This window comes from Mobula birostris, chromosome 10, assembly GCF_030028105.1.
Source record: "Mobula birostris isolate sMobBir1 chromosome 10, sMobBir1.hap1, whole genome shotgun sequence".
NCBI classification, from domain to species: Eukaryota; Metazoa; Chordata; class Chondrichthyes; order Myliobatiformes; family Myliobatidae; genus Mobula; species Mobula birostris.
This window is the reverse complement of record NC_092379.1, coordinates 63,156,579-63,184,220: the sequence shown is the minus strand read 5'-3', so window position 1 is coordinate 63,184,220 and position 27,642 is coordinate 63,156,579. Positions and strand designations below refer to the sequence as shown.

Sequence of the window (27,642 nt, the reverse complement as noted above, 5' to 3'; positions counted from 1 at the left end):
TATGACCTCCTTCAATTTTATCTTCATAAGGTAATAAGTACCACAAAGGATGAAAGTGGTAGGAGATTAGAACTAATGTTTATCAAATATCAAATCTTTTGCCATTGCATGTGCTCTTGCAAAGTACCAGAATATCATAAAATGCCCATCATCTCAGCATTGTAATTTCAGTGGCCCCCTAATATTAGACAAGTATATATTAGGTTATCCTTTACAATTTGCAAGCTTTACAACAGCAAGTGTTATTGACATTTGAAGAAACTAGGCTGTGGTTAAAAGTGCATTTTCAGTAAAAGTGCTAGCTTGGAAGATGGGGATCTGGAGGACAGAAAGTTAAAGGATTTGTTTAAATTGTTGAATTAATTTGAAGCTTACTTAATTTTTGCCTTTGCTATTATGGCATAATCACTTCTGGGCATTTTAAGCTAGGACTTAAACGTGTGTGTGTGTGTGTGTGTGTGTGTGTGTGTGTGTGTGTGTGTGTGTGTGTGTGTGTGTGTGTCAGTGTGTCAAACTGGAGTCGTTTTTTTATTTTGCTTTATAGTCAAACTCCTTTTTCCAATCCAGCCCAACCCCGGCCCATGGTTTTGTTTCCATGCTTATTTGAAGATGTGATTTTTTAATGAAGGTTAAAAATAGGTTCCAAATGGCGCATAAATTTCAAAGCACTAGTGACCTGAGGTACATTGACCACTGTATCTTAAAGTTGTCTTATAGTGTCATATCTGGCTCCTTTGGCTAACTTAATCATTGCATCTCTCATATTCCTTTTATTCTGATGAAAACTAAAAATTAGGACAACCATTCTCATTGCAAATGTGCTTGGAAATTACTAGAATTTTATCTTTGTGAGCTTCTGTCTCTGATATCAAATACATTAAGTATTTAACTAAAATGAGGATGTAATCCTACAAGTAAAAGTGGTTTTATAAAAAGTGTGTTGAAGTTGTTTTTTTTAAGTAAAGTTACCAAAATCAATAATATCACTTGTTGATTTTGTTACTTTTATCCCCAGGCTATTTCCAGCAAGTCTCATTGAGTTTACATTTTTCACTTAAATATGTTCGAAATGATTAATTGTTAAATATATTTTTTTAAATGCCCAATTACACCTGTTTTGCAGACTTGGATTGGGAATAAAAGACGAAAATTGAATTCTACGAAATACAGCTTGGATGATACACCGTCAACGCAGGGGTCAGCAGGAAATGGTACAGTGGGAAAATCTGATGCACCTGTCAAAAACACAAACTTTGTCTATCCATCCCAGTGCCAGCAAACTATTTTAACATCGCCATGCAGAAATGTAATGGTAACTGGTGTGCTTAATTCCACTTATTCTACAAGTAGACAAGGGTTATCTCACCAGAAGGATGCCCACCGGTGTGAAGTTTCTAATCTTGCACCCAGGCCAACTGGGCGAACCATTTCAGAAATAGAATTACAACATGTTTCTGGTCAAAGGCAACCTGTCTCTAAAAACCCTGCAATTACTTTCTGTGAGAAAATTATTCCTGGATCGAGACCGTTAAATCTTCACAGTCCCACCAACACAATAAATACAACCAGTGCAAAAAATTACAGTCCTGTTTATGTTCAAACAGAAGTAAGTAGGCAGACAGCAACAGCTAAGTCAGTTGGTGGATGGCCAAAACAGTTTAATTCAACCATTGCAGAGTGTCCACGGAAGCTCAGTTCGGACCCTCCTTTCTCAAGAAGTATGTCTAGCTGTATATCTGATTCAAAGATTACAAGGAATTCAGGGGACCCAGCTGTCAGCTCTCTCCAAATTCGTGATGTATATTCACTAGCAGGCAGTAAGCAGTCCCCCAGAAACAGAGATCATGCATTTTGGAACTCCTGTCATATGGAAAGTGGGTGCTTTTCCATTGCCATGGAAACTGGAGATGTTGATGAGTATGCAAGGGAGGAGGAGCTTGCATCAATGAGTTCAGAGCTGAAGCATCATCCAAGAGTTTCTGAACCAAATACATCAAAAGAAATGGAGTGCACAAATACATCAGTCGTAACGCCAGCGAGGCACATAAGCTCTGGCTCAATACAGACCAGTAATAAGGACATTTCTGGAAGTGTATTCTATTCCAGTGGAGATTTCAGAGCACCTGGGTCAACAGTGACCTTGAACAGTAATATAAATTCATCAGAGGACTCACTGAACCCCCACTTTCCATCAACTGGATACCAAAGACCAGCTTCCAGTCAAGGCAACTATCAGGTAATTACTTGTCTTGTTCTTTGGATCTGTTTGGAAGTTGTGTAACTGTCTAAGTTAAGACAAGTTCTGGATACCCGACTTTGCGCAAATGAAGGTTGCACTGACTAATTTAAATAAAGACTAATTAAATTAAAATGTTCAAGGTATTATGGGAACTAATAGAGCTGATTGAAGCTAATTCTACTGAATGAGGCTTCAAGACAAAATAGAGACATGAGTGACTGTAGATGCTGGAATCTAGAGCAATAAACAATCTACTGGAAGAATTCAGCAGGTCCAACAGTATCTGTGGGAGGAAATGAACTATCAGTCTTTCAGGTTCACCAAATACCTCAGATTCCTTCTCACCATTCTCCTTCTCTTTATACTGGCCATCTTGCCTCTGCACTTACAATCCTAATGCAGAGTATTGATGAAATGTCAACAGTTTTGTTAATTCACAGATGCTGATTGTTGTTCAACCTCATTGACTCGAGGTCATCTGGCAGACCTGTGTCACCTTATTGGCCCTGGTGCAAGCCGGCATCCATTTATTGCTCTCTTCCACAAGTGACAACTGATAAATTATGACTCTTTGTTCTAAAACAGTTACCAAACCAGTAACCAGCTTGAATCATTCAGGGCAGACACGGACCCCACCATTCACAAACCTGCATACTATATCATAACAAAGAACTCCTCACAAATAACTTCTTATTTGGAAATGATCTGTTGTCCCGCCCGTTACCAGGAGCATCATTGCGTCTACTTCAAAGCACTGATTCAGCTGAGCAAAAGCAGTTCACAAAATGATAATAGAGTAGCTTCACAAATTGGCAGCCTCTATTCCTTCGACCTTGTGGGAAGACAAAGACAATTAGTTTGTCTACTTCCACTGTCCTTGATTCACTCAAATTCACTGATTTGTAGCTCTTTCTGGCCAACAAGTTTGTCAGGATGCCACCTGGCTTAGAGGGTATGAGTTATAAGGAAAGGTTGGACAAACTTGGATTGTTCTCCCTAGAGTGCTGATCCATAGATCTGACAGAAGCTTTTCAAAGTGCTGAGAGGCATAGATAGGATAGACAGAAACTTTTTCCCAGGGTAAAAATATCGAACAGCGGAGGCATGCTTTTAAGACAACGTGAAAAACAAGCTTTATTTTAAACTATGCAGAAGAATCCTTCACTATTTGCTTACTTCCTTTACTTCTCTTGGTGGTCACCATCTACCTATAGCCTACACTTAAGGCGTGACCACTTCGTTACAATCGTAAGTTCAAGTTTAAGTTTAATTGTCATTCAACTATACATGAATACAACTAAATTAAACAGCGTTACTCTGTTCAGGGCTAAGGTGCAAAACACAATACCAACAGTCATACACAGCACAAGGCACATGTAGCACATATAAGGTAGGAGTAAAATAGAGTCACACAAAAAATGCAGGTCAAGCCCCTCAGTCCGTGAATGTTGCAGCAGTCTGTAGTTAAACACAATACAGCTTGTCTTCCGCTGAGGAAAACAGGTGGGGGGCTGTTTGTGTGTAAGAAGATTTGTATTTTCTTCCCATTACCAAGTGTTTTCCTTCCCAGAGTCCAAAGACATATTGACTGGTAGTTGTAAGTTGTCCCGTGATTAGGATAGGATTGCTGGGCGGCATGGCTTGAAGGGCCTGTTCCACTCTTTATCTCAATAAATAAATACAATCCATCTGCCTCTTCTCTGCCCACATCTGTAACTGATCTGTTATCCCACTGCGTTCTTTGATAGTCCTGTACACGGGGCAATACTCCACCAATCTTGGTGTCATCACAAACTTGCTAAGCCACCCATCTATAGTTTCATCCTAATCATTAATATATCACAAACAACAGAGGTCCCAGCACCGATCCTTGCAGAATACTACTGGTCACAGAGCTCCAGCCATAATAATAACCTTCCTCTCCTACTCGTTCTCTTCTATAGGCAAGCCAGTTGTGTATCCAAACTTGTAATTCATCTTGGATGGCATGAATCATTATCTTCTGAATCAAGATTGAAGAAATGTGTAAAAATAATGGGATTGTTGTCATGGGGGATTTCAACATCCGGAATATAAACTGGGACCTTCTTATTGCAGAGGACTTAGATGGGGCAAAATTTGTTAAGTGCATCCAGGAAGGTTTCTTAAATCAATATGTGGACAGTCCAACGAGAGGAGGGGCTGTTATTGGAGCTGGTGTTAGGTAATGAGCTTGGCCAGGTGACTATGGGTGAACAGTTAGCTAACAGGGACCACAACTCCTTAACTTTCAGGATAGCTATAGATAAGGATAAGTATGGTCTAGTGGAAGAGTTTTAAATTGGAGTAGAGCAAATTACAAGGACATTAGGCAGGATTAAGAAGCATAAATTGGAAATGCCTTTTCTCTGGCGAGTCCACATCAGGCATGTGGAAGGTGTTTAACGATCAATTGCACAGAATGCAGGAAAAGTATGTACCTGTTAGAAGGAAGGATGGGGATGGAAAGATTAAAATCTTGGATGTGCAGAGAGTTGATGAATTTAGTCACAAAGAAAAAGGAAAAGTATGTAGAGTTTCGGAAGTTAGGATCAAATGAAGCACATGAGGAGTATCAGGAAGCCAGAAAAGAACTAAAGAAGGGGATTGGGAAAGCCAGAGGGTCTATGAAAAGTCCTTTGGCAAGTAGGATTAAGGTGAATCTCAAGGCATTCTATACATACATCAAGAGCAAGAAGATAATTAGGAAGAGGGTAGGCCACTCTAGGATGGGGGGGGTGACATTTGCTTGGATGCAGAGAATGTGAGTGAGGTACTTTGCTTCAGTATTTACCAATGAAAAGGGTATGGAGGACGAGATCAGTGCTGAGTGCGAAGAAAAAGAATTTCAGGATGTATATTGTATACATTTTTGTGACATTAAATGTACCTATTGAAACCTATTGAAATAGGCTAGGACATTTAGAGTTAGAGGAGGAAGTGTTGGGCCTCCTAATGAGTATGAAAGTGGATAAGTCCCCAGGAACTGATAGCACTTACCTGAGGTTACTGAAGAAGGTAAGAGATGAGATTGCTGGGTCCTTGACCTCTAAAGCTACAGCCGAGGTCTCTGGAGAGTGCTGATGTTGTACTTCTACTTAAGAAGTGACAAGGGAAAATCCTGGGAACTATAGACTGGTAAGTCTTGTGTCAGTTGTAGAGAAATTGCTGGAGAAAATTCTTAGGGATAGGATGTATGAGCATTTGGAAACACATGGCCTAATGAGGGAGAGCCAGCATGGCTTTGTGCATGGCAGGTTGTGCCTTATCAACTTGATTAAGTTTTTTGACAAGGTGACGAGAGAGATTGATGAAGGTAGGGCAGTGGATATTGTCTACATGGATTATAGTGAGGCATTTGACAAGGTCCCTCATGGAGGGGTACTCCAGAAGATTAAGATGCATGGGATCTACAGCGTATTGGCTGTTTGGATTCAGAACTGGTTTACGCATAGATGACTGAAGGTAGTAGTTGAAGGGACTTATTCCAGCTGGAGGTCTGTAAATAGTGGAGTTCTGTAGGGATTTGTGCTGGGACCTCTGCTGTTTGTGATGTATATAAACGATCTGGATGAAAATGGAGATGGGTAGGTAAGTAAGTCTGCAGATTATATAAGATTGTTGGAGTTGTGGATAATGTAGAAGAATACAGCGCAATATACTGTAGACCAGTTGCACGTATGGACAAAGAAATAGCAGATGGAGTTTAACCCAGATAATTGTGAGTGTTGCACCTTGGTAGGGAAAATGCAAGAAGAGAGTACACTGTTAAGTTCAAGATCCTTAACAGTGTTATTGAACAGAGAGATCTTGGGATCCAAGTTCGTACCTGCTACACAAGTCAATAGTATGGTTAAAAAGGCTTATGGAATCCTTGCTTTTATTTGTTGAGACATTGAGTTCAAAAGTCCAGAGGTGATGTTGCAACTTTATGAAAATGGTTACGCCACATCTTGAGTATTGCGTGCAGTTCTGGTTGCCCCACTATAAGAAGGATGTTGAGGCTTTGGAGAAAGTGCAGACGAGGTTTACTAGGATGCTGCCTGGTTTCGAGGGCATGTGCTATCACGAAAGGCTGGATAAACTTGGGTCGTTTTCTCTGGAGTGCTGGAGGCTGAGGGGAGATCTGATAGAGGTTTATAAGATCATGAGAGGCGGAGATAGAGTAGACAGAGAGTATCTGTTTCCTAGAGTTGATATGTCTAATACCACAGTGAATGCATTGAAGATGAGAGGTGGTAGGTTCAACTTGGGTTGTTTTCTCTGGAGTGCTGAAGGGAGATGTGAGGGGTAAATTTTTTACTCAGAGAGTGGTGGGTGCCTGGAGTACATTAGAGGCGTTTGGATAGGTGAATGGATGTAAAGAAGATCCATGTAAGGAAGATGGAGGGATAGGGACATAGTGTAAGTAGGAGGATTAGTGTTTGTATGATTTTGATTTGCTTTTTAATTGGTTTGGCACAACATTGTGGGCTGAATGGCCTGTTCCTGTGCAGTACTGTTCTATGTTCTGACCTACCATTATATTAAATGCCTTACTCAAGTCCAAGTAGATAATGTCCACTGCCTCACCCTCATCAAGCTCCTTTATCACCTCCTTGAAAAATTTGATCAAGATTGTAAGGCGTAACCTGCCCTGCACAAAACCATGCTGAGTACATTACTAAGTACCTTACTAAGTACATTTCGTAGCCCCTTTTGGCCTTCCTATTTTCCTGCTTCAGCACTTTCCTGCTATCTTTATATTCGACGTGGGCCCAGTCTGATTTTGGTTTGCTGCTAAACCTTGCATATGCTGTCTTTATCTTCTTGACAAAATTTAGGACTTCTTGAGTCATCCAAAGTTCTCTTACTTTACTATCCTTGTCCTTGCTCTTTACTGGAACATGCCAGTCTTGAACACCCATCAGTCAGACGTGGACTTGTTTGACAACAGTTGTACCCAATCAATGCTCCTTAGCTCCAGTCGTAATTTGTTCTTCCCTAATTTAATATCTTCCCACAAGATCTGCTTTTTATTCTTACTCATAACTATCTTAAAACATTATCAGTTGTGGTCACTATCCCCAAAATGTTCTTCCATTATCAAGTCTATCACCTGGCCTAGTTCACTTCTCAAAACAAGGATCATTATGGTACCTCGAAACAGTATTCAGCTCCCACAACTATTTTCACATATTAGTGTCTCATTTCTAATTTAAGCTATTTTGAAGTAAGATTTTTTGAGCAAATCTACAAAACATGCAATTTGTGAAATCAAAAGAAAAATTCCAAAATCTGTCAATAGTTTACTAAAAATAGCAAACCAAAATTGTGAGGCTGAAAATGTGTTCACCCCCTTTGTAATTACTACACTAACTTTCCCAACTTACCAACTCATCCAATTTGATGATGTCTAAATTTGGAGGATCATCTGTTTTCAATGAATTCATAAAAGAATAAATACCCCCTCCCTCTGTAAGGTACAACAGTATGGTAGATTTTCAACAGACCAGACCAAAATGAAGACAAAAGTGTTTTCAAGACATGTCAGGAAATTGATAATAGAGAAGCACATCTGGGAAAGGGTACAAGACCATATCAAAGGCACTGAATGTACCTCTGAGCTTCTGTGATCTATTCTGAAAGTAGAAAAAATATTAAGACCATAAGATATAGGAGCAGAAGTAGGCCATTCAGTCCATTGAGTCTGCTCCGCCACTCAATCATGGGCTGATCCAGTTCTGGTCATCCCCACTCCCCTGCTTTCTCCCCACAGCCTTTGATGCCCTGGCTAATCAAGAAACTATCTACCTCTGCCTTAAATGCACCCAATGACCAGGCAGAGCATCATTCCCATTACCCTAAACTATCTAAGCCTCTCTGAAGGCTCTCTGTTTCCTCAACACTACCCACTCCTCCACCTGTCGTTGTATCATCGGCAAATTTAGCCACAATCCATTAATCCCATAGTCCACATCATTAACATACGTCGTAAAAAGCAGCAGTCCCAACACCGACCCCTGTGGAACTCCACTGGTAACCGGCAGCCAGCCAGAATAGGATCCCTTTCTTCCCACTCTCTGTTTTCTACCGACTAGCATTACTCCACACATGCTAGTAATTTCCCTGTAATTCCATGGACTGTTATCTTGCTAAGCAGCCTCATGTGCGGTACTTTGTCAAAGACCTTCTGAAAATCCAAGTACACCACATCTACTGTATCTCTGTTGTCTTCCCTGCTTGTAATTTCCTCAAAAAAAGCTGCATTAGGTTAGTCAGGCAGGACTTTTCTTTCAGGAAACCATGCTAGCTTTGTCCTATCTTGTCATGAGCCTCCAGGTACTCTGTAATCTCATCCCTAACAATCAGTTCCAACAACTTCCTAACCACTGATGTCGGGCTAACAGGTCTATTGTTTTTGTTGCCTCCCACCCTTCTTAAATAGCGGAGTAATATTTGCAATTTTCCAGACATCCTTTATATTACTAGAATCTTGAAAGATCATTGTTAATGCCTCTGCAGTCTCTCCAGCTACTTCCTTCAGAATCCGAGGGTGCATTCCATCAGGTCCAGGAGATTTATCCATCCTCAGACCATTGAGCTTCCTGAGCACATTCTCAGTCGTAATTCTCACTGCACATACCTCTCTTCCCTGACACTCTTGAATGCCTTCCACTGTGAAGACTGATGCAAAATACGCATTCAGTTCCTCTGCCATCTCTGCTTCTCTCATTACAGTATCCCCAACATCATTTTCTATTGTTCCTATACCTACCCTCGACTCTATTTTACCTTTTATATACTTAAAAAAGCTTTTAGTATCTTCTTTGATATTAGTCACCAGCTTCCATTCATAATTCATCTTTTCCTTCTGAATGACCTTCTTACATTCCTTCTGCAAGTTTTTAAAAGCTTCCCAATCGTCTAACTTCCCACTAGCTTTGGCATCCTTGTATGCCCTCTCATTTAAATCACAGTTTCACTGCCTAGGTCAAGCCACTCCTCTAAACTTAGTCACCAGAGAAGAATGGCACTTGTAAGAGAGGCTACTGTGATGCCAACAGTCATGCTGAGTGAGCTGCAAAAGTCAGTAGCTCCAACTGCTTAGAAAGTTCATGGCTTCACAATCTCAAAGAAAGCCTTTCACAAAAAGGGTATTTATGAAAGAATGGAAAAGCAGCAGCTCTGGCTAAATAAAAAAAAAACACATATCCTTGCCCATCAAAGCTTTGCAAAGCGTCAGTTAGAAGGTATTGTAAAGAAGTGGAAGAAGGTCTTGTGGTCTGATGAGACAACAGTGGAACTTTTTGGCCTCAACATTGAGCTGCACTATGGTGTAAATCTAATACTGGATCAGCCAGGTAACATTATCGCTTCTGTAGAGCATGATGGAGTTAGCATCATGCTATGGGGATGCTTTTCAGCAGCAGGGACTGGAATTGTGGTCAGGATTGATGGCAAAATGAATGTTGCTAAATACAGAGAGATACTGGATAAAAATGCACTACCCTCTGCCAGAAAGCTGAAACTGGGGAGGAAGTTCGTCTTTCAGTGGGACACTGCCAGAGCAGCCATCGAGTGGCTTCAAGTCAAGAAGATTGATGTCCTTGAGTGGCCCTGTCAAATCCCTGACCTTAACTTGATTGAACATCTATGACAAAGCCTCAAGATTGCTGTCAACTGCGGCTCCTCAACTAACTTGGCACCCTCCCCACTCAGGATGTCCTGTACCCTCCGTGAGACATCCTTGACCCTGGCACCAGGAAGGCAGCACGCCATCCTGTAGTTTTGCATTCACAGAAATGCCTATCAGTGCTGTTTTTACATTGCTCTCCCTGACTTAATTCTTCCCTTTGCTGCAGAGCCAGGCAAGGTGCCAGTGACCCAAGGTGCCATTTGTGCTTGCCCCTGAAAGGTCATTACCTAGTTACTGAGGGGAATGACCACAGGGGAATCCTGGCCTACTTGCTTACTCCCTTTACTTCTCTTAGTGGTCACCATCTACCTATAGCTTGCAATTGAGGCATAACCACCTTATTACAATCTCAACCATACAGTGGCATACAAAAGTTTGGCACCCCTGGTCAAAATTTCCTGTTACTGTGAATAGCTAAGCAAGTAAAAGATGACCTGATTTTCAAAAGGCATAAAGTTAAAAATGACACATTTCTTTAATATTTTAAGCAAGATTACTTTTTTTATTTCCATCTTTTATAGTTTCAAAATTACAAAAAAGGAAAAGGGCCGGAAGCAAATGTTTGGGCACCCTGCATGGTCAGTACTTAGTAACACCCCCTTTGGCAAGTATCACAGCTTGTAAACACTTTCTGTAGCCAGCTAAGAGTCTTTCAATTCTTGTTTGGGGGATTTTCGCCCATTCTTCCTTGCAAAAGGCTTCTAGTTCTGTGAGATTCTTGGGCCGTCTTGAATGCACTGCTCTTTTGAGGTCTATCCACAGATTTTCGATGATGTTTAGGTCAGGACCATGGCAAAACCTTCAGCTTGTGCCTCTTAAGGTAGTCCATTGTGGATTTTGAGGTGTGTTTAGGATCATTATCCTGTTGTAGAAGCCATCCTCTTTTCATCTTCAGCCTTTTTACAAACGGTGTGATGTTTGCTTCCAGAATTTGCTGGTAATTAATTGAATTCATTCTTCCCTCTACCAGTGAAATGTTCCCTATACCATTGGCTGCAACACAAGCCCAAAGCATGATCGATCCACCCCCGTGCTTAACAGTTGGAGAAGTGTTCTTTTCAAGAAATTCTGCACCCTTTTTTCTCCAAATACACACTTGCTCTTTGAGGCCAAAAAGTTCTATTTTAACTTAATCAATCCACAGGACTTGTTTCCAAAATGCATTAGGCTTGCTTAGATGTTCCTTTGCAAACTTCTGACCGTGAATTTTGTGGTGAGGACGCAGGAAAGGTTTCCTTCTGATGACTGTTCCATGAAGGTCATATTTGTGCAGGTGTCGCTACACTGTAGAACAGTGCACCACCACTCCAGAATCTGCTAAGTCTTTTGCAGTCAAACGGGGGTTTTGATTTGCCTTTCTAGCAATCCTACCAGCAGTTCTCTTGGAAAGTTTTCTTGGTCTTCTGGATCTCAACTTGACCTCCACCGTTCCTGTTAACTGCCATTTCTTAATCACATTACGAATTGAGGAAACGGCTTCCTGAAAGTGCTTTGCTATCTTCTTATAGCCTTCTCCTGCTTTGTGGGAATCATTTATTTTAATTTTCAGATCGCTAGGCAGTTGCTTAGAGGAGCCCATGGCTGCTGATTGTTGGGACAAGGTTTGAGGAGTCAGGGTATTTATAAAGCTTTGAAATTTGCTTCACCTGGCCTTTCCTAATGATGACTGTGAACAAGCCATAGCCCTAACAAGCTAATTAAGGTCTGAGACCTTGGTAAAAGTTATCTGAGAACTCAAATCTCTTGGGGTGCCCAAACTTTTGTATGGTGCTCCTTTCCTTTTCTTCACTCTAAAATTGTACAAAACAAAAATAGTACACTAATCTTGCTTAAAATGTTGAAAAGAATGTTTCATCCTTAACTTTATGACTTTTAGAGATCAGTTCATCATCTATTCACTTAACTATTCACAGTAACAGAAATTTTGACCGGGGTGCCCATACTTTTGCATGCCACTGTAAATGAATACAACCAAACAAAGCGTCATTTCTCCAGTCAGGGGCCAAGGTGCAAAACATAGTACCAACAGTCATACCCAGCGCAAGGCACATATAGCACATAGAAGGCGGCAGTAAAATAGAGTCACACAAAAAATATAGGCCAAGCCCCTCAGTCCATGAATGTTGCATTAGTCTACATTGGAACACAATGTAACTTGTCTTCTGCTGAGCGAACACTGGGAAGCAGCACTAACTCCAGCATGGATGACTATAAACAGGCGACACCATGGCTTGATGTCTCGTCCTCACTATGGCTGAAGCCACGCAGCTGCCCTGCCATCTGCCAATAAGCCAGTGAATCGGACTTGCAGCGAGCCATATTAACTATCCAACAGGGCCCTGGGATCACAAGAAAAATGACTAAGACTCACTTGCTGGTAGACTAAATATTGCCTTCATGCACCGACTCCTCTGCCTTTCTGACACAGCCAGGATGATCCACACCAAGCCCAGCTCCTTGAGTTTCTCTGCCAATAAGCCACTTGCTGATGGGATAGACTTGCAGTAATTTAAGTTCTTATTGACCAGCTGGGTCTTGCAATAGTAAAAAATACATTTAAAAATGGCAATAATGTGCTTGGCCCCGTAAAAGCCACTGTGTCCAGGCACACCACTGTCTTACTGGAAGATCTCTCATGATCTGTTTAGCCTTCCTGATGATCATGAGTCCATCCACCTGCGCTCCGGTTCCTTGATCTGGTCAATCAGGAGGTGCAGCTGGATGCATGTGCCGCAGATATAATCATCAGGGGAGACCACAAGGTTTCCTGGCTTCCTATACCTTGGAGCATTCCACTGCCCTGACTGTCATTTTGGCTACAATAAGACAAAGGTCATGGATCAATAGGAAAGTAGAAAGCTTGCTTGTCTGGAACTTCTCAGAGCTGTTTGGTGCATTTCCATTCTCACATCCCTCCAATAGAATTCATATCCAGGTTGTTCATCTATATAATGAACAAGAAAGACTCCAGTGGTACACCCTGGTCACAGGTTTCCAGTTTCCAAAATCAGCCTCTGCTACCTGCCAACTAACCCAATTTCAGTTCTAGTTTCTCGAATTGTTGGGAACTGCAGCACTCTTAACTTTTGTATCACTCTCTAGTGTGGGATATTGTCGTTGCCTTTCTGATGATCATGTTGACTACATCAACTATAGTAAACATATTTCTATGAAAAAAAATTCAAATTTCTCGAGCAGGATCTCCTGTAGGAAGATCATGCTGATAATCCTTGAATAATCCTGTCCTTCAGAATTTATCCCAATAATTTCCCTACCACTAATTACCTAGTCTATAGTTACTGCCCTTCTTCAATAAAGGTACAAACTTTGCTACCCTCTATTAGACTCTCACCTGTTCTGTTGACCAAGGAACATGTAGAAACATATTTTCAGAGTCAACAATCTCCTCCCTTATTTTCAATTGCTACCAAGGCAATATATTGTCACACCTTGGGGCTTTATCCACCTTTCGGCCTATTTATATCAAATACCCCCTCCTTTTCAGTTCTAGAATTCAATTATCTTCCTCCCTGAATTAATCAATTACAGTTTCCTTCTCCATTGTGAATACAGATGGGAAGTCATTCTAAGATTTGGACCAACTTCTATAGATGCACAGTGGAGAGTACCCTGGCCTGGTATGGAAACACCAGTACCCAAGAGCAGAAACATCTTTATACAGCCAGTCCATCACAGGGCAAGCCCTGTCCATCATTGAGCGTATTTTCCAAAGAAGCAGCCTCCATCATCAAGGACCCCACCATCCAGGCAATGCTCTCTTCTTGCTGTAGCCATCAGGAATGACGTACAGGAGCCCTGCCTCCCACCCTACCCCATTCAGGAATAGTTATTACCCTTCAACCATCAGGCTCCTGAACCAGTATAAATAGGGAATGAAAGGGTTACCGTATGAGGAATATCTGGCAGCTCTTGGGCTGTATTCCAGGAGTTCAGGAGAATGCGGGGGGATCTCATAGAAACATTCCGAATATTAAAAGGCCTGAACAGAATAGATATGGCAAAGTTATTTCCCATGGTAGGGGAGTCCAGGGCAAGAGGGCGTGACTTCAGGATTGAAGGACGTCTATTTAGAACAGAGATGCGAAGAAATTACTTTAGTCAGAGGGTGGTAAATCTGTGGAATTTGTTACCACAAGCAGCTGTGGAGGCCAAGTCATTGGGTGCATTTAAGGCAGAGATGGATAGGTTCTTGGTTAGCCATGGGCATCAAAGGGTATGGGGAGAAGGCAGGGTAGTGGGGATGACTGGAAAAATTGGATCAGCCCATGATTGAATGGCGGAGCAGACTGGATGGGCCAAATGGTCTACTTCTGCTCCTATATATTATGGTCTTATAAATAATTACACCTTCCTCAATTCTGATTTGATGCCGCAGCCTATTGGCTCATTCTCAAGGTCTCTACAACTCATGTTCTCAGTATTTATAAGTATTCACTTATTATTATTTGTTTTTTTTTTATGTGCATCAATGGCCTTCTTTTGCACATTAGTTGTCAGTCTTTGAGTGTAGTTTTTCACCGATTCTGTTATTTCTGGTTCTACTGTAAATGCCTGCAAGAAAATGAATCTCAGGGTACTATTAAATGACACGTGTACTTTGATAATAAATTTACTTTGAAGTTTGGTATTCATTGAAGATCTCACTTGCATCTTCAGACTCTGTACTGATTGCCACATTTGGTCTCAAGTGAGCACTGGTCACATTCTTGCTATTAATGTACTTATAAAATGACATGGGATTTAACTTTTCCTCCTTAACAATTCTATTTTGTGCCCAGTCTGTAACCTATAAAGGAGAAAATGGGAAATATGTTAGTAAACTTGTAGGAAAAGCTGCAGTTCAGAAATTAAACAGGCAAGTAAGAGTCACCTGCAAGTAGTCTTCGGAACATTTTGAAATAACTTGTATCTGAAAAGAATAAGGGAGGATCTCATTGAAACCTATTGAATATTGAAAGACCTAGATAGAGTGAATGTGGGGAGGGTGTTGCCTACAGTGGGTGAATCTAGGACCAGAGGGCACAGCCTCAGAATAGAGGGACTTCCATTTAGAATAGATAAGGAATTTTTTCAGCCAGTTGGTAATAAATTTATGGAATTCATTGCCACAGATGGTTATGGAGGCCAAGTCATTGGATATATTTAAAGTGGGAGTTGATACGTTCTTGGTTAATAAGGGTTATCAAATGTTATGGAGAGAAGGCAAGGGAACGGGATTGAGAGGGATAATAAATCAGCCATAATGTAATGGTGGAGAAGAGTCGGCAGGCTGAATAGCCTACTTCTGTTCTTATGTCATATGATCTAAATTCCTATCGATTGTAATATGAAGTGTTGAAGCTGCTCTGCTGGCAGATAATCTTTTGTGCTATTCTTTGTTTCCTTGATGTATAAATAATTTCTCCCTAGTTCCCAGGATTTGGAAGGACCTGTCAAGGACTGAAGTGTTGGCAGAGTTAGCATTTTGCTGTTGTGGTGTTGAATCTTTCAAAACTGGATTAATTTATGTTTTGTAGAATTAAAGTGTAGAGCAGAGACATTTGTCCTATTGTGCTATACTTTCCTTTGAACTTTCTATTTAGTTAGGTTATTCCCACACACATTTTTTTTTTGTTCCTGCAGGTTTTTCCCTTTGATAGTTTTACTTTTGCTCCTGCCACAAAAGGCAGAATTTCCCAATTGCAGACCATTCTAATTCCATATCCCTTTCCCCTTCTAACATGTCAGTGCATGGCCACTGCTTCTGCCATGCTGAGGCCACTCTCAGTTTGGAGTAGCAACACCTCATATTCTGTCTAGGTAGCTTGCAATCTGATGGCATGAACATAGGTCTCCCCAACATCCAATATTTTGTTTTCCTCTTCTTCAATTCCCCATTCTGGCCACCCTTTTTATCTCTTCTCTTCATCTGTCTATCACTCACCCGGTGCCCTTCCTCCTTCCTGTTCTTCCATGGTCCACTTTCCTCTCCTGTCAGATTCCTCCTTCAGCACTCTCACATACCTGCTTCTTACTTTATACTCACGCACCTGGCTTCACCTATCTCCTTCTAGCTTGTGCTCCTACACCTCCCCACACCTTCTTATTCTGGCATCCTTCCCTGGTGAAGGGCCACTGCCCAAAATATCAAAATGTTTATTCATTTCCATAGATGCTGCCTGACCTGCTGAGTTCCTCCAGCGTTTTGTTTTGCTCTGGATTTTCAGTATCTGCAGAATCTCTTGTGTTTATGGAAACTTCTTGGTCTTACTAAATGTTATATTCTCTTATTCTGCTTAGCTGCTTTATCCTAACAAAGCTTGATTTTCACAGTTTGAAACTTAATGTTGGATCTGCAGCAAGCAGAAGCTGAGGGGAATCGTTGATGGTTGCACTGAGGTTCCATCTAATAATCATTTGCATAGTTTTTGTTCATTTTCAGATCACTGCAAAGCTAAAGGAGTGTGTGAAGGACAACTGTTGGAATAAATAGTTGGAATAAAGTTATATCTCACAAAATAAAATCAAAGGGGAAATGGTTCTAAAATTCAATATGTTGGCTAGAGGTCTGTAGACCTGCTGTTTCTGTGTTCAAATGAGCACTACAATTAATTGACTGCCATTCATATTTCAGGACAAAATGTGAAATGAGGAAAGAATATAACTCCACAGTACTTGCATCCATTTGTTTTGTATGTCCAAGTGAGTGATTAATGAACACTCGTAGATGCTCAGAAATGGACTCCATATCCACTATGGATTAACACCCGTAAGACAATTTACAGGGATACATAAACATAGATTTTGATTGGTTCAATATCCATTGTGGTGAAATTCTCTAAACTCAGCCCCTTTAAGAAGAAAATGTCAGGAAACTTCATAGTGTTGCCATCAAATGCTTGTGCAAGCAATTGCTTGATTTACCCAAGGTTTTGAGTAATTGTAAGGAAGCTTGTGTTGTTGCATGAATGAAGTCTCTGCAGTAAATTACTGGTAGATACAAAGCAGCTTCTTTCAAAACAAGGTACAGCATGCATCACACAGAGATGCTTTCGGTCGAAAGGTCTGGTGGTCCAACATGGGGCTCGATATTTTATGTGCCAAACATCAAAGGACAATTCCATATTTACAATGCATGGATAATGCTTTCTTTGAAACTACATACAACCTCACAGTCCCTGATTCGCATCCACACCACAGACATCTAAGTGCATTTTAGTCAGCATTGTCTGGTCTGGGATTCACTGCCTTTAGGAACCCATTGTTCAGAGCTGCACTCCAAATTAAATCCACAATACGTATTCGGATGTGAATGTTGGTAGCCAAAGTCAATTGTTAAATGTATATGTTCTAAACCCAAAAATCACTCTAAGAGCTTGCATTGGTAATCTTTGTTTCTGTTCTTAATGTCTCCAATAATGTTTTCTGCTTTAGGCGTCAGGATCTCTTGCATTGCCTTGTCTAACTGGAACCTCAAGGAAAAGAACAGTAAGTATCTTATATGGATCCTGCTACTAATTTTCAGAGTGATGCTCATTAACTGTAAAATATTATCATTTTTCTAGAAAATAGCCTGCATCTTGATCCCATGATGAGGTGCATTCAATCAGGATGGCTTGCCAGTTTGCCACTGTATAACTACATGTACTGCAGTATCATTGTATAAGAGCATTAAGGGAAAAGAAGGGTCCATCCAGATGACTGAAATTCCCCTGAACTGTCTCATTATCCCAGCTCTCTCAAAACTGTGCCTAGCAGTACTTAGTTCAGTTCAACTATTTTGGCCTACATCAAAATTTGGTATCAAATTATTTCCTACCTTTGTTACACTCAATAAACACTATTGTTGATTAATCTTAAGCACTTAGTTACATTCCAATTTCATCTCCTGCTTTATTTACCTTCAAAGAGGTCCCACATCTTCAATTTAACATCCTGTGGAATTCAAAGTTATGAAGCAATCTTGGAGCTAAGGTGGGTTAATGAAGTTCAGATAGAAGTTGGGTAGAACTATCTTTATTTTATTTTGAATTTATTTATTTTATTTTATCTTAATGACAGTGCAAACATGCTAACTAACTTGCTCCTGTTGCTGCATCTGTGCTGTATTGGGACAGTGTGATTTATGTCTAGGAAATAATCTAATGGGAACAATTAATTTAAAAAGATAAAATTGTGAAAGCAGATGGTTAGCCCTATTCATATGACTTCTTTGGGCAATATTCAAAACAGTGCAATTTTGAGTTGTCTTTTATACTTTGCATCTTTTTCTAGATTTTAGAATTTATTGGCTCTGGAAAGATAAGATAAAATCCTTCCCTTTGAATTTCAAAGGAGTTGCAGTACAGATGAAAACAGTGGTGCAGCTAGTAGAGCCATTGCCTCACAATGCCAGTGACAGTTTCAGTCTCAATGTCAGTGGAGTTTACACATTTTGCCTGTGACCGGTGGGTTTCCTCCAGATGCTTTAGTTTCCTTCCATATCCCAAAATCATCGGAGTTACTAGGTTATTGACTGCTGTAATTCACCCATAGTGTGGGAATGGGTTGTACAATCTAGGGAGAGGTGATGGGGAAAGGAATTCAACTGGAAAACAAGGGATTACTATAGGATTGGTATGAATGGGTAGTTGAGTATCTGTGTTGACTCCATAGGTCAAAGCTCTTTTCCTGTGCTGTATGTCTCTATGACTAAAACTTGAGAGCTCTTGGTAACTGCATAAAAACTATATGTGACTTGTACCTGGAAACACAAGACCCTTAGCTGCTCTCCGATCCTTTTTTAAAAATTTGATTTTGATTAACTTCTTTGCTCAGCTAAGTGCATGCTTCATGAATTTGTTCTTCATTATCGCTTCATTAAAATAGTTCATATTTCATGTAAATGTCCAACAAATGTTAAAGAGTTGTAATTGCTACTAATTTTCATAGATCAGAGGCATGTTTCAATCTTTTCAAAAATCTTTGTTCTAATTTCTCAGCAGCATAGATTCTTCTGCTGACAAAAATCTCAGCAGGGTAGATTCTTCTGTTGGCAGCAATGCTAAGTCTCATGTCTTCTGAATATCTACCATTGTGTTATGATCGAGAATACGTTGATACACTCTCCGAAGAATAGTTGAGTATGTTCAGTTAAAAGATATAATCTTAATTGTTTCTTTTAAAATATATATGGGAAAATAGTCATTCAACTAACTTGCTATCTTTGTCAAAGAGGTATAATATATCCTGGGAAAGATGGCCTCCTCCTCTACTATATGAATCTGAGAGGAATTTGTTTTTTCCCTCAATGCTGCTATCAGCAGCTTCAGATGCATCCTCCATAAACTCCATACCTCTGCTACATGCATCTTATACTGTGTGTGCTGTTTGTTCACTTTTCTCAGTAAATGTTTGCAGGGTCTTCTGAAATCAATCCCAGCATGACATTATGAATACCATTCTTGCTCTTCTTACTGTTATATGTTTTCATTTCTTTTGTTACTGTGTCATTTTTTGTTGCCAAATGCTTCGGTCCTAATCCTTTGTGAGTTTTTGCTGCCTTAATTATCAGAGATGTGTCTGAGTATCTCATAGAATTTTTTGAGGATGTAACTAGTAAAGTGGATAGGGGAGAACCAGTGGATGTGGTATATTTGGATTTTCAGAAGGCTTTTGACAAGCTCCCACACAGGAGATCAGTGTGCAAACTTAAAGCACACGGTATTGGGGGTAAGGTATTGGTGTGGGTGGAGAGTTGGTTAGCAGACAGGAAGCAAAGAGTGGGAATAAACGGGACCTTTTCAGAATGGCAGGCGGTGACTAGTGGGGTACCACAAGGCTCAGTGCTGGGACCCCAGTTGTTTACAATATATATTAATGACTTGGATGAGGGAATTAAATGCAGCATCTCCAAGTTTGCGGATGACACGAAGCTGGGTGGCAGTGTTAGCTGTGAGGAGGATGCTAAGAGGATGCAGGGTGACTTGGATAGGTTGGGTGAGTGGGCAAATTCATGGCAGATGCAATTTAATGTGGATAAATGTGAAGTTATCCACTTTGGTGGCAAAAATAGGAAAACAGATTATTATCTGAATGGTGGCCCATTAGGAAAAGGGGAGGTGCAACGAACCTGGGTGTCATTATACACCAGTCATTGAAAGTGGGCATGCAGGTACAGCAGGCGGTGAAAAAGGCGAATGGTATGCTGGCATTTATAGCGAGAGGATTCGAGTACAGGAGCAGGGAGGTACTACTGCAGTTGTACAAGGCCTTGGTGAGACCACACCTGGAGTATTGTGTGCAGTTTTGGTCCCCTAATCTGAGGAAAGACATCCTTGCCATAGAGGGAGTACAAAGAAGGTTCACCAGATTGATTCCTGGGATGGCAGGACTTTCATATGAAGAAAGACTGGATGAACTGGGCTTGTACACATTGGAATTTAGAAGATTGAGGGGGGATCTGATTGAAACGTATAAGATCCTAAAGGGATTGGACAGGCTAGATGCAGGAAGATTGTTTCCGATGTTGGGGAAGTCCAGAACGAGGGGTCACAGTTTGAGGATAGAGGGGAAGCCTTTTAGGACCGAGATTAGGAAAAACTTCTTCACACAGAGAGTGGTGAATCTGTGGAATTCTCTGCCACAGGAAACAGTTGAGGCCAGTTCATTGGCTATATTTAAGAGGGAGTTAGATATGGCCCTTGTGGCTACGGGGGTCAGGGGGTATGGAGGGAAGGCTGGGGCGGTGTTCTGAGTTGGATGATCAGCCATGATCATAATAAATGGCGGTGCAGGCTCGAAGGGCCGAATGGCCTACTCCTGCACCTATTTTCTATGTTTCTATGTATTCCTTGGCTTCCTAAGTACTCCTTATACTTTCCAAGTATTCCTTGTTGGGCATCAAGGATACTAAAGCTGTAGTAGTCACATTGTTTTTGCATGACACTTAAAAAGTTAAGCTAATATTTTTTACGAAAATTCTGATGCAACTTCGTGCAACATTTGGCTTCCCCTGGATGTGTAGTTGTTTGGATCTTGAACCTACGTGAACTACTAATGGTTGGAAAAGGGCAATATAGGCGGCTTAACTCTGAGCTTCTGTTGTAAACCTGAATGAGAGCTAGCTATTTGGGGAAAAATAGCAGTGAAAACAAGCCAGTACTCCAGCCCACAGCATTTAAAAAAATGGGTTCTCGGATATCTCATTTAAAACTTGGCAGCCAAGCTCCATCTTGTGGCCAGTGTGTGAGGAAGTTGCGGTCTCCAGAGCTGTGATTAAATGAGAAATTGTTGGAAAAACTCATCCTTTCACCTGATGAAAAGCATTAACACTCCTTGCTGCATAGCTGGTGTCTGACTTTGAGTATCTTTCAGATTTCCTGTATTTGTAGTATTTTACTGCTGATTTGATAATTGGTTTCAGTGAAAAGATGACTATTAATGGGGTCTTTGATCAGAACAAAACATAGAACATAGAATAGTACAGCATAGTACAGGCCCTTCGGCCCACAATGTTGTGCCAACCCTCAAACCCCGCCTCCCATATAAGCCCCCAACTTAGATTCCTCCATATACCTGTCTAGTAGTCTCTTAAACTTCACTAGTGTATCTGCCTCCACCACTGACTCAGGCAGTGCATTCCACGCACCAACCACTCTCTGAGTAAAAAACCTTCCTCTAATATCCCCCTTGAACTTCCCACCCCTTACCTTAAAGCCGTGTCCTCTTGTATTGAGCAGTGGTGCCCTGGGGAAGAGGTGCTGGCTATCCACTCTATCTATTCCTCTTATTATCTTGTACACCTCTATCATGTCTCCTCTCATCCTCCTTCTCTCCAAAGAGTAAAGCCCTAGCTCCCTTAATCTCTGATCATAATGCATACTTTCTAAACCAGGCAGCAGCCTGGTAAATCTCCTCTGTACCCTTTCCAGTGCTTCCACATCCTTCCTATAGTGAGGTGACCAGAACTGGACACAGTACTCCAAGTGTGGCCTAACCAGAGTTTTATAGAGCTGCATCATTACATCGCGACTATTAAACTCTATCCCTCGACTTATGGAAGCTAACTCCCCATAAGCTTTCTTAACTACCCTATCCACCTGTGAGGCAACTTTCAGGGATCTGTGGACATGTACCCTGAGATCCCTCTGCTCCTCCACACTACCAAGTATCCTGCCATTTACTTTGTACTCTGCCTTGGAGTTTGTCCTTCCAAAGTGTACCACCTCACACTTGTCTGGGTTGAACTCCATCTGCCACTTCTCAGCCCACTTCTGCATCCTATCAATGTCTCTCTGCAATCTTTGACAATCCTGTACACTATCTACAACACCACCAACCTTTGTGTCGTCTGCAAACTTGCCAACCCACCCTTCTACCCCCACGTCCAGGTCGTTAATAAAAATCACGAACAGTAGAGGTCCCAGAACAGATCCTTGTGGGACACCACTAGTCACAATCCTCCAATCTGAATGTACTCCCTCCACCACCACCCTCTGCCTTCTGCAGGCAAGCCAATTCTGAATCCACCTGGCCAAACTTCCCTGGATCCCATGCCTTCTAACTTTCTGAATAAGCATACCATGTGGAACCTTGTCAAATGCCTTGTCAAATCCATATAGATCACATCCACTGCACTACCCTCATCTATATGCCTGGTCACCTCCTCAAAGAACTCTATCAGGCTTGTTAGACACGATCTGTCCTTCACAAAGCCATGCTGACTGTCCCTGATCAGACCATGATTCTCTAAATGCCTACAGATCCTATCTCTAAGAATCTTTTCCAACAGCTTTCCCACCACAGATGTAAGGCTCACTGGTCTATAATTACACGGACTATCCCTACTACCTTTTTTGAACAAGGGAACAACATTTGCCTCCCTCCAATCCTCCAGTACCATTCCCGTGGACAACGAGGACATAAAGATCCTAGCCAGAGGCTCAGCAATCTCTTCTCTCGCCTTGTGGAGCATCCTGGGGAATATTCCGTCAGGCCCCGGGGACTTATCTGTCCTAATGTATTTTAACAACTCCAACACCTCCTCTCCCTTAATATCAACATGCTCCGGAACATCAACCACACTCATATTGTCCTCACCATCATCAAGTTCCCTCTCATTGGTGAATACCGAAGAGAAGTATTCATTGAGGACCTTGCTCACTTCCACAGCCTCCAGGCATATCTTCCCACCTTTATCTCTAATCGGTCCTACCTTCACTCCTGTCATCCTTTTTTTCTTCACATAATTGAAGAATGCCTTGGGGTTTTCCTTTACCCTACTCATCAAGGCCTTCTCATGCCCCCTTCTTAAGCTTTCTTGCTTCCCTGTATTCCTCAATAGACCCATCTGATCCTTGCTTCCTAATCCTCATGTATGCTGCCTTCTTCCACCTGACTAGATTTTTCACCTCACTTGTCACCCATGGTTCCTTCACCCTACCATTCTTTATCTTCCTCACCGGGACAAATTTATCCCTTACATCCCGCAAGAGATCTCTAAACATCGACCACATGCTGCTACCAGGGGGCCTATAGAATACCCCCTGTAGAGTAACTGCTCCCTTCCTGTTCCTGACTTCCACCCGTATTGATTCAAAAGAGGATCGTGCTACATTTCCCACCCTTTCTGTAGCTGTAATAGTATCCCTGACCAGTAATGCCATCCCTCCTCCCCTTTTTCCACCCTCTCTATCCCTTTTAAAGCACTGAAATACAGGAATATTGAGAATCCATTCCTGCCCTGGTGCCAGCCAAGTCTCTGTAATGGCCACTACATCATAATTCCATGTATGTATCCAAGCTCTCAGTTCATCACCTTTGTTCCTGATGCTTCTTGCATTGAGGTACACACATTTCAGCCCTTCTACCTTACTGTCTTTACACCGTTTATTCTGCTTCTCTTTCCTCAAAGCCTCTCTGTATGTTAGATCTGGCTTTACTCTATCCACTTCTTTCACTGCTCTATCGCTCTGGGTCCCATCCCCCTCGCAAATTAGTTTAAACCCTCCCGAACCATGCTAGCAAACCTACCTGCAAGGATATTGTTCCCCCTCGAGTTCAGGTGCAACCCATCCAATCTGTACAGGTCCCACCTTCCTCAGAAGAGTGATCTATTATCTTCTGAGCAATAGAGTTCCAAACCATAATCGCAACTTGGTTTAAGTTCTTCTAAAAATCAATGTTGATCTTCGGGCCCAGCATTAATTGGCAGCAGTGTGTTGCCTATGCTCCCCATCTTCTCACGGAGAACTTCCTTGTCATTTCGGATTCTGAAGCATAAGCTTCTTTGAAGGAGCTGTCCAGATCTTTGACAGTGAGGCATTGTGTTGGGCATAAATTCCCAGTTTGTTGTAATGCCAGAAAAGCATCACTGATATGCAAAATGGTAGCTTGCTTAATCATGACACTGGCTCAGTTCCTGAAACTTCAAAGTTAAGTCAATTTTTAGAAAATATTTAAATAAAAATATCTGAAAGTAGTTAAAATAACAACTAGGGTTTTTGAAGATTATGGTGTACTTACCAGGCCCTTTTATTTTTCTTACCATTGAAATATTCCTACTCTTTAAATTGAAAAGGATTTATAATACAGATTATCTAACATATTTGCTGGAGAACTGAAGGAAGTTTATTTTGCCTAATGCAGTGTGGTCATCCAAATTCGAGTTGTAACCCTTTCACTGTAGGCTTGTAATGAGCTAGCTGTTACTGTGATTACAAACTAACAGCAACATAACTCAAACAATGCACGAAGAATAATGATGGAAAGGACATTTCCAATAAACAAGTCTAAGGTAGATACGATGTTGTAAATATGTAATTGTTGGAGCTCATGGTTACCTGATCAATCTTGTTTGCTTCATTATATTTACTCATGGTGCCAAAACAGTTCTGCGCTGAAAAAACAGTCCAAATGAAGCATAAACAAAAATCCAGGCAACAGCCAAGGAAAAAGATGTTGAATTTTCTCCAATATCGTATGTTAGCTAAGTAACTGAAAATCATCTGCACAATCTCTGTGAATCTATAGTCTGCATGAGGATTTTATGATATTGGTATCTGTCTTTCCATATGGGCTCTGTGAGCATTTCACCATATTCTTCTGCTGTGTTCATTGTCAGTTTCCATCTTCTTTCTTTCCCCTTCTTCAGTCCCATACTGTCTCTTGAAAATGGCGCCCCATTCCTTTTACCACGTGCTCTCTTGAAATAAAGTGTTAACAAGACAAATCCTATTGGCTAATTCAACAAGCCTAACTTATCAATCAACTGAAATTTTATCTTAGCAAAAAAAGGAAATAACTGATTATATTATGTAATTAAAGGAGTACTTATTCATTTTAAAAGAAAAATAAAATACCCAGCAGCATAACTGTATTAGTAAAGCATGGTCTTAAACCAGGATATTACATAATGAACAGGGATTTTGATCTGAATCTCTCAAAAATTGCACAGGGAAATTAGATCACATATCTGAGCCACGTGGAATTTACACTTTCAGGCCACTTTATTAGGTACACCTTTCTAGTACTGGGTAGAATCAGAACTGCCTGAATTCTTTGTGGCATGGATTCAGTAAGGAGCTGGAAACGTTCTTTAGAGATTCTTGTCCATGTTGACATGATCGCATCATGGAGGTGTTGCAGATCTGTCATGCTGCAAATCTGTTCCCCTACATGCCAAAGGTGCTCTTTTGGTTTGAGATCTGTTGACTGTGGAGGCCATTGGAGTAGGCTGAACTCACTGTCATGTTCATGGAACCAGCTTGAGATGGTGTATGCTTTGTGCCATGATGTGTTATCCTTCTGGAAGTAGCCATTAGAAAATGGAAACACTGTGACCATAAAAGGAATGCAGATGGTCTGCAACAATATTCAGGTTGGGTGTGGCATTTAAGAATGCTCATTTGCTATTAAGGGGCCTAATGTGTGCCAAGAAAACATTCCCCACACAATTACACCACCACTGCCAGCCTGAACAATTGACATAAGGCAGAATAGATTCATGGATTTATGGTGTTTATGTCAAATTCTGACTCTGCCATCTGAAATGTTGCAGTAAAGCACAGTACAGGTACTTCGGTTCACAATGTTTTGTGGACTTTTTAATCTACTCCATGATCAATCTATCCCTTTCCTCCCACATTGCCCTCATTTTTCTTTTCATTCATGTGCCTAACTAAGAGTCTCTTAAATGTCCCTAATGTATCTGTTTCTACTGCCACCCCAGCAGTGCATTCCATACACATCACATATTTGAGTTCAAAAAATCAGCCCCTGACATCACCCACCATACCTTGCTCCGATCACCTTAAAAATGTTCTCTCATATTAGCTATTGTTGCCCTGGGAAAAGGTGTCTATGCTATTAACACTTATATATTCTTGTCAAATCACTTTTTGTTCTCCTTCACTCCAAAGAGACAAGCCCTAACTTACTAAACTTTTCTTCAAGGCATGTTCTCTAATCCAGGTAGTATCCTGGTTTATCTCCCCTGCCACATCCTTCCTATAATGAAGCAGCTGAAACCGAACACAATATTCCAAGTGTGTTCTAACCAGAGTCTTATAGAGTTACAATATAACCTCATTGCTCTTGAACTCGGTCCCCCATCTAACAAAGGCCTTCTTAGCAATGCACACAAACTGCTAGAGGAACTCAGTAGGTCAGGCAGCATCTGGAAAAAGAGTACAGTTGACATTTGGGGCCGACATGTCGTCTATAAGGTCCTGCTGAAGGGTTTCGGCCCGAAACGCCAATTGTACTCTTTTCCGAGAAGCTGTCTGGCCTGCTGAGTTCCTCTAGCATTTTGTGTATGTTGCTCGGATGTCCAGCATCTGCAGATTTTCTCTTGTTTGTGATAGGCTTTCTTAGCCACCTTATCAACTTGAGTGGCATCTTTAAAGGATCTCTGAACTTGGGTCTCCAACATCCCTCTGTTTCTCTACACTGCGAAGAATCTTGCCATTAGCTTTGTGTGTCAGTTCAAGTTTATACGGATTGAATATGTTTGCAGGTATTGTTCGTTTAGTGTGTTTTGTATATTTTTTTCTTTTTAGGATATTTATTTAAGGCTGCAAAAGCAAGGGCTAATAGTTGTAGATCAACAGTTGAATTGATTGAATGGAAGAAAATGTGGAGCATGGTGGATAATGTGCTCTTGACTATATGCTCCTACCCAACACCCTGAACATAAAGTGATGAGGTTTTACCTTCTATTAATGCTGCTTCTACACTTGTGATTTAAATAAGAAAATGTCACGGTAGCAAAGAAGTAATATGTGCACCATGATAATAGATCCCTTTAATTTGAGGATTGTGGAGTAGTAGTGATTGTGTTAGGTAGGAAATGTTATAAATTAACATTATTGCTGCTTTTCTTGGTAGCACAGATCTGAAGGGAGAGGAGACAGTTTTGAAGTAACTGTATGTATGGTGTCTTGAAAAAGTACTCAGCACCCAACCCTTTGTTCACATAAATGAGTACAGGTCCACAATTCCTTATCCGAAATCCTTCGGGCCAGTTGCATTTCGGAATTCAGAATTTTTCAGATTTCAGACCACCCCCTTCCCCCCCCCCCATACCAAAAATCACGTATGCTCAAGTCCCTTATTTAACTTGTCTCAGTGCGGTGGACTTTAGGACCCAGCAGTGCACCAAACCTACGCACATCCTCCCGTATACTTTAAATCATCTCTAGATTACTTATAATACTTCATGCAATGT

At 41.1% G+C, this 27,642-nt stretch overlaps 1 protein-coding gene across 6 annotated transcripts in view; it reads left to right on the top strand.

Moving 5' to 3' along the window:
• hdx (highly divergent homeobox) overlaps nucleotides 1-27,642 on the top strand; it is a 153,332-nt gene that overhangs the window by 59,313 nt on the left and 66,377 nt on the right. For all 6 annotated transcript variants that reach the window (XM_072271231.1, XM_072271229.1, XM_072271233.1 and 3 more), the window contains 2 exons: nucleotides 1,124-2,236; nucleotides 17,370-17,423. In XM_072271231.1, coding sequence (XP_072127332.1) covers nucleotides 1,124-2,236; nucleotides 17,370-17,423 — 1,167 coding nt within the window. The remainder of the gene's footprint in view (nucleotides 1-1,123; nucleotides 2,237-17,369; nucleotides 17,424-27,642) is intronic.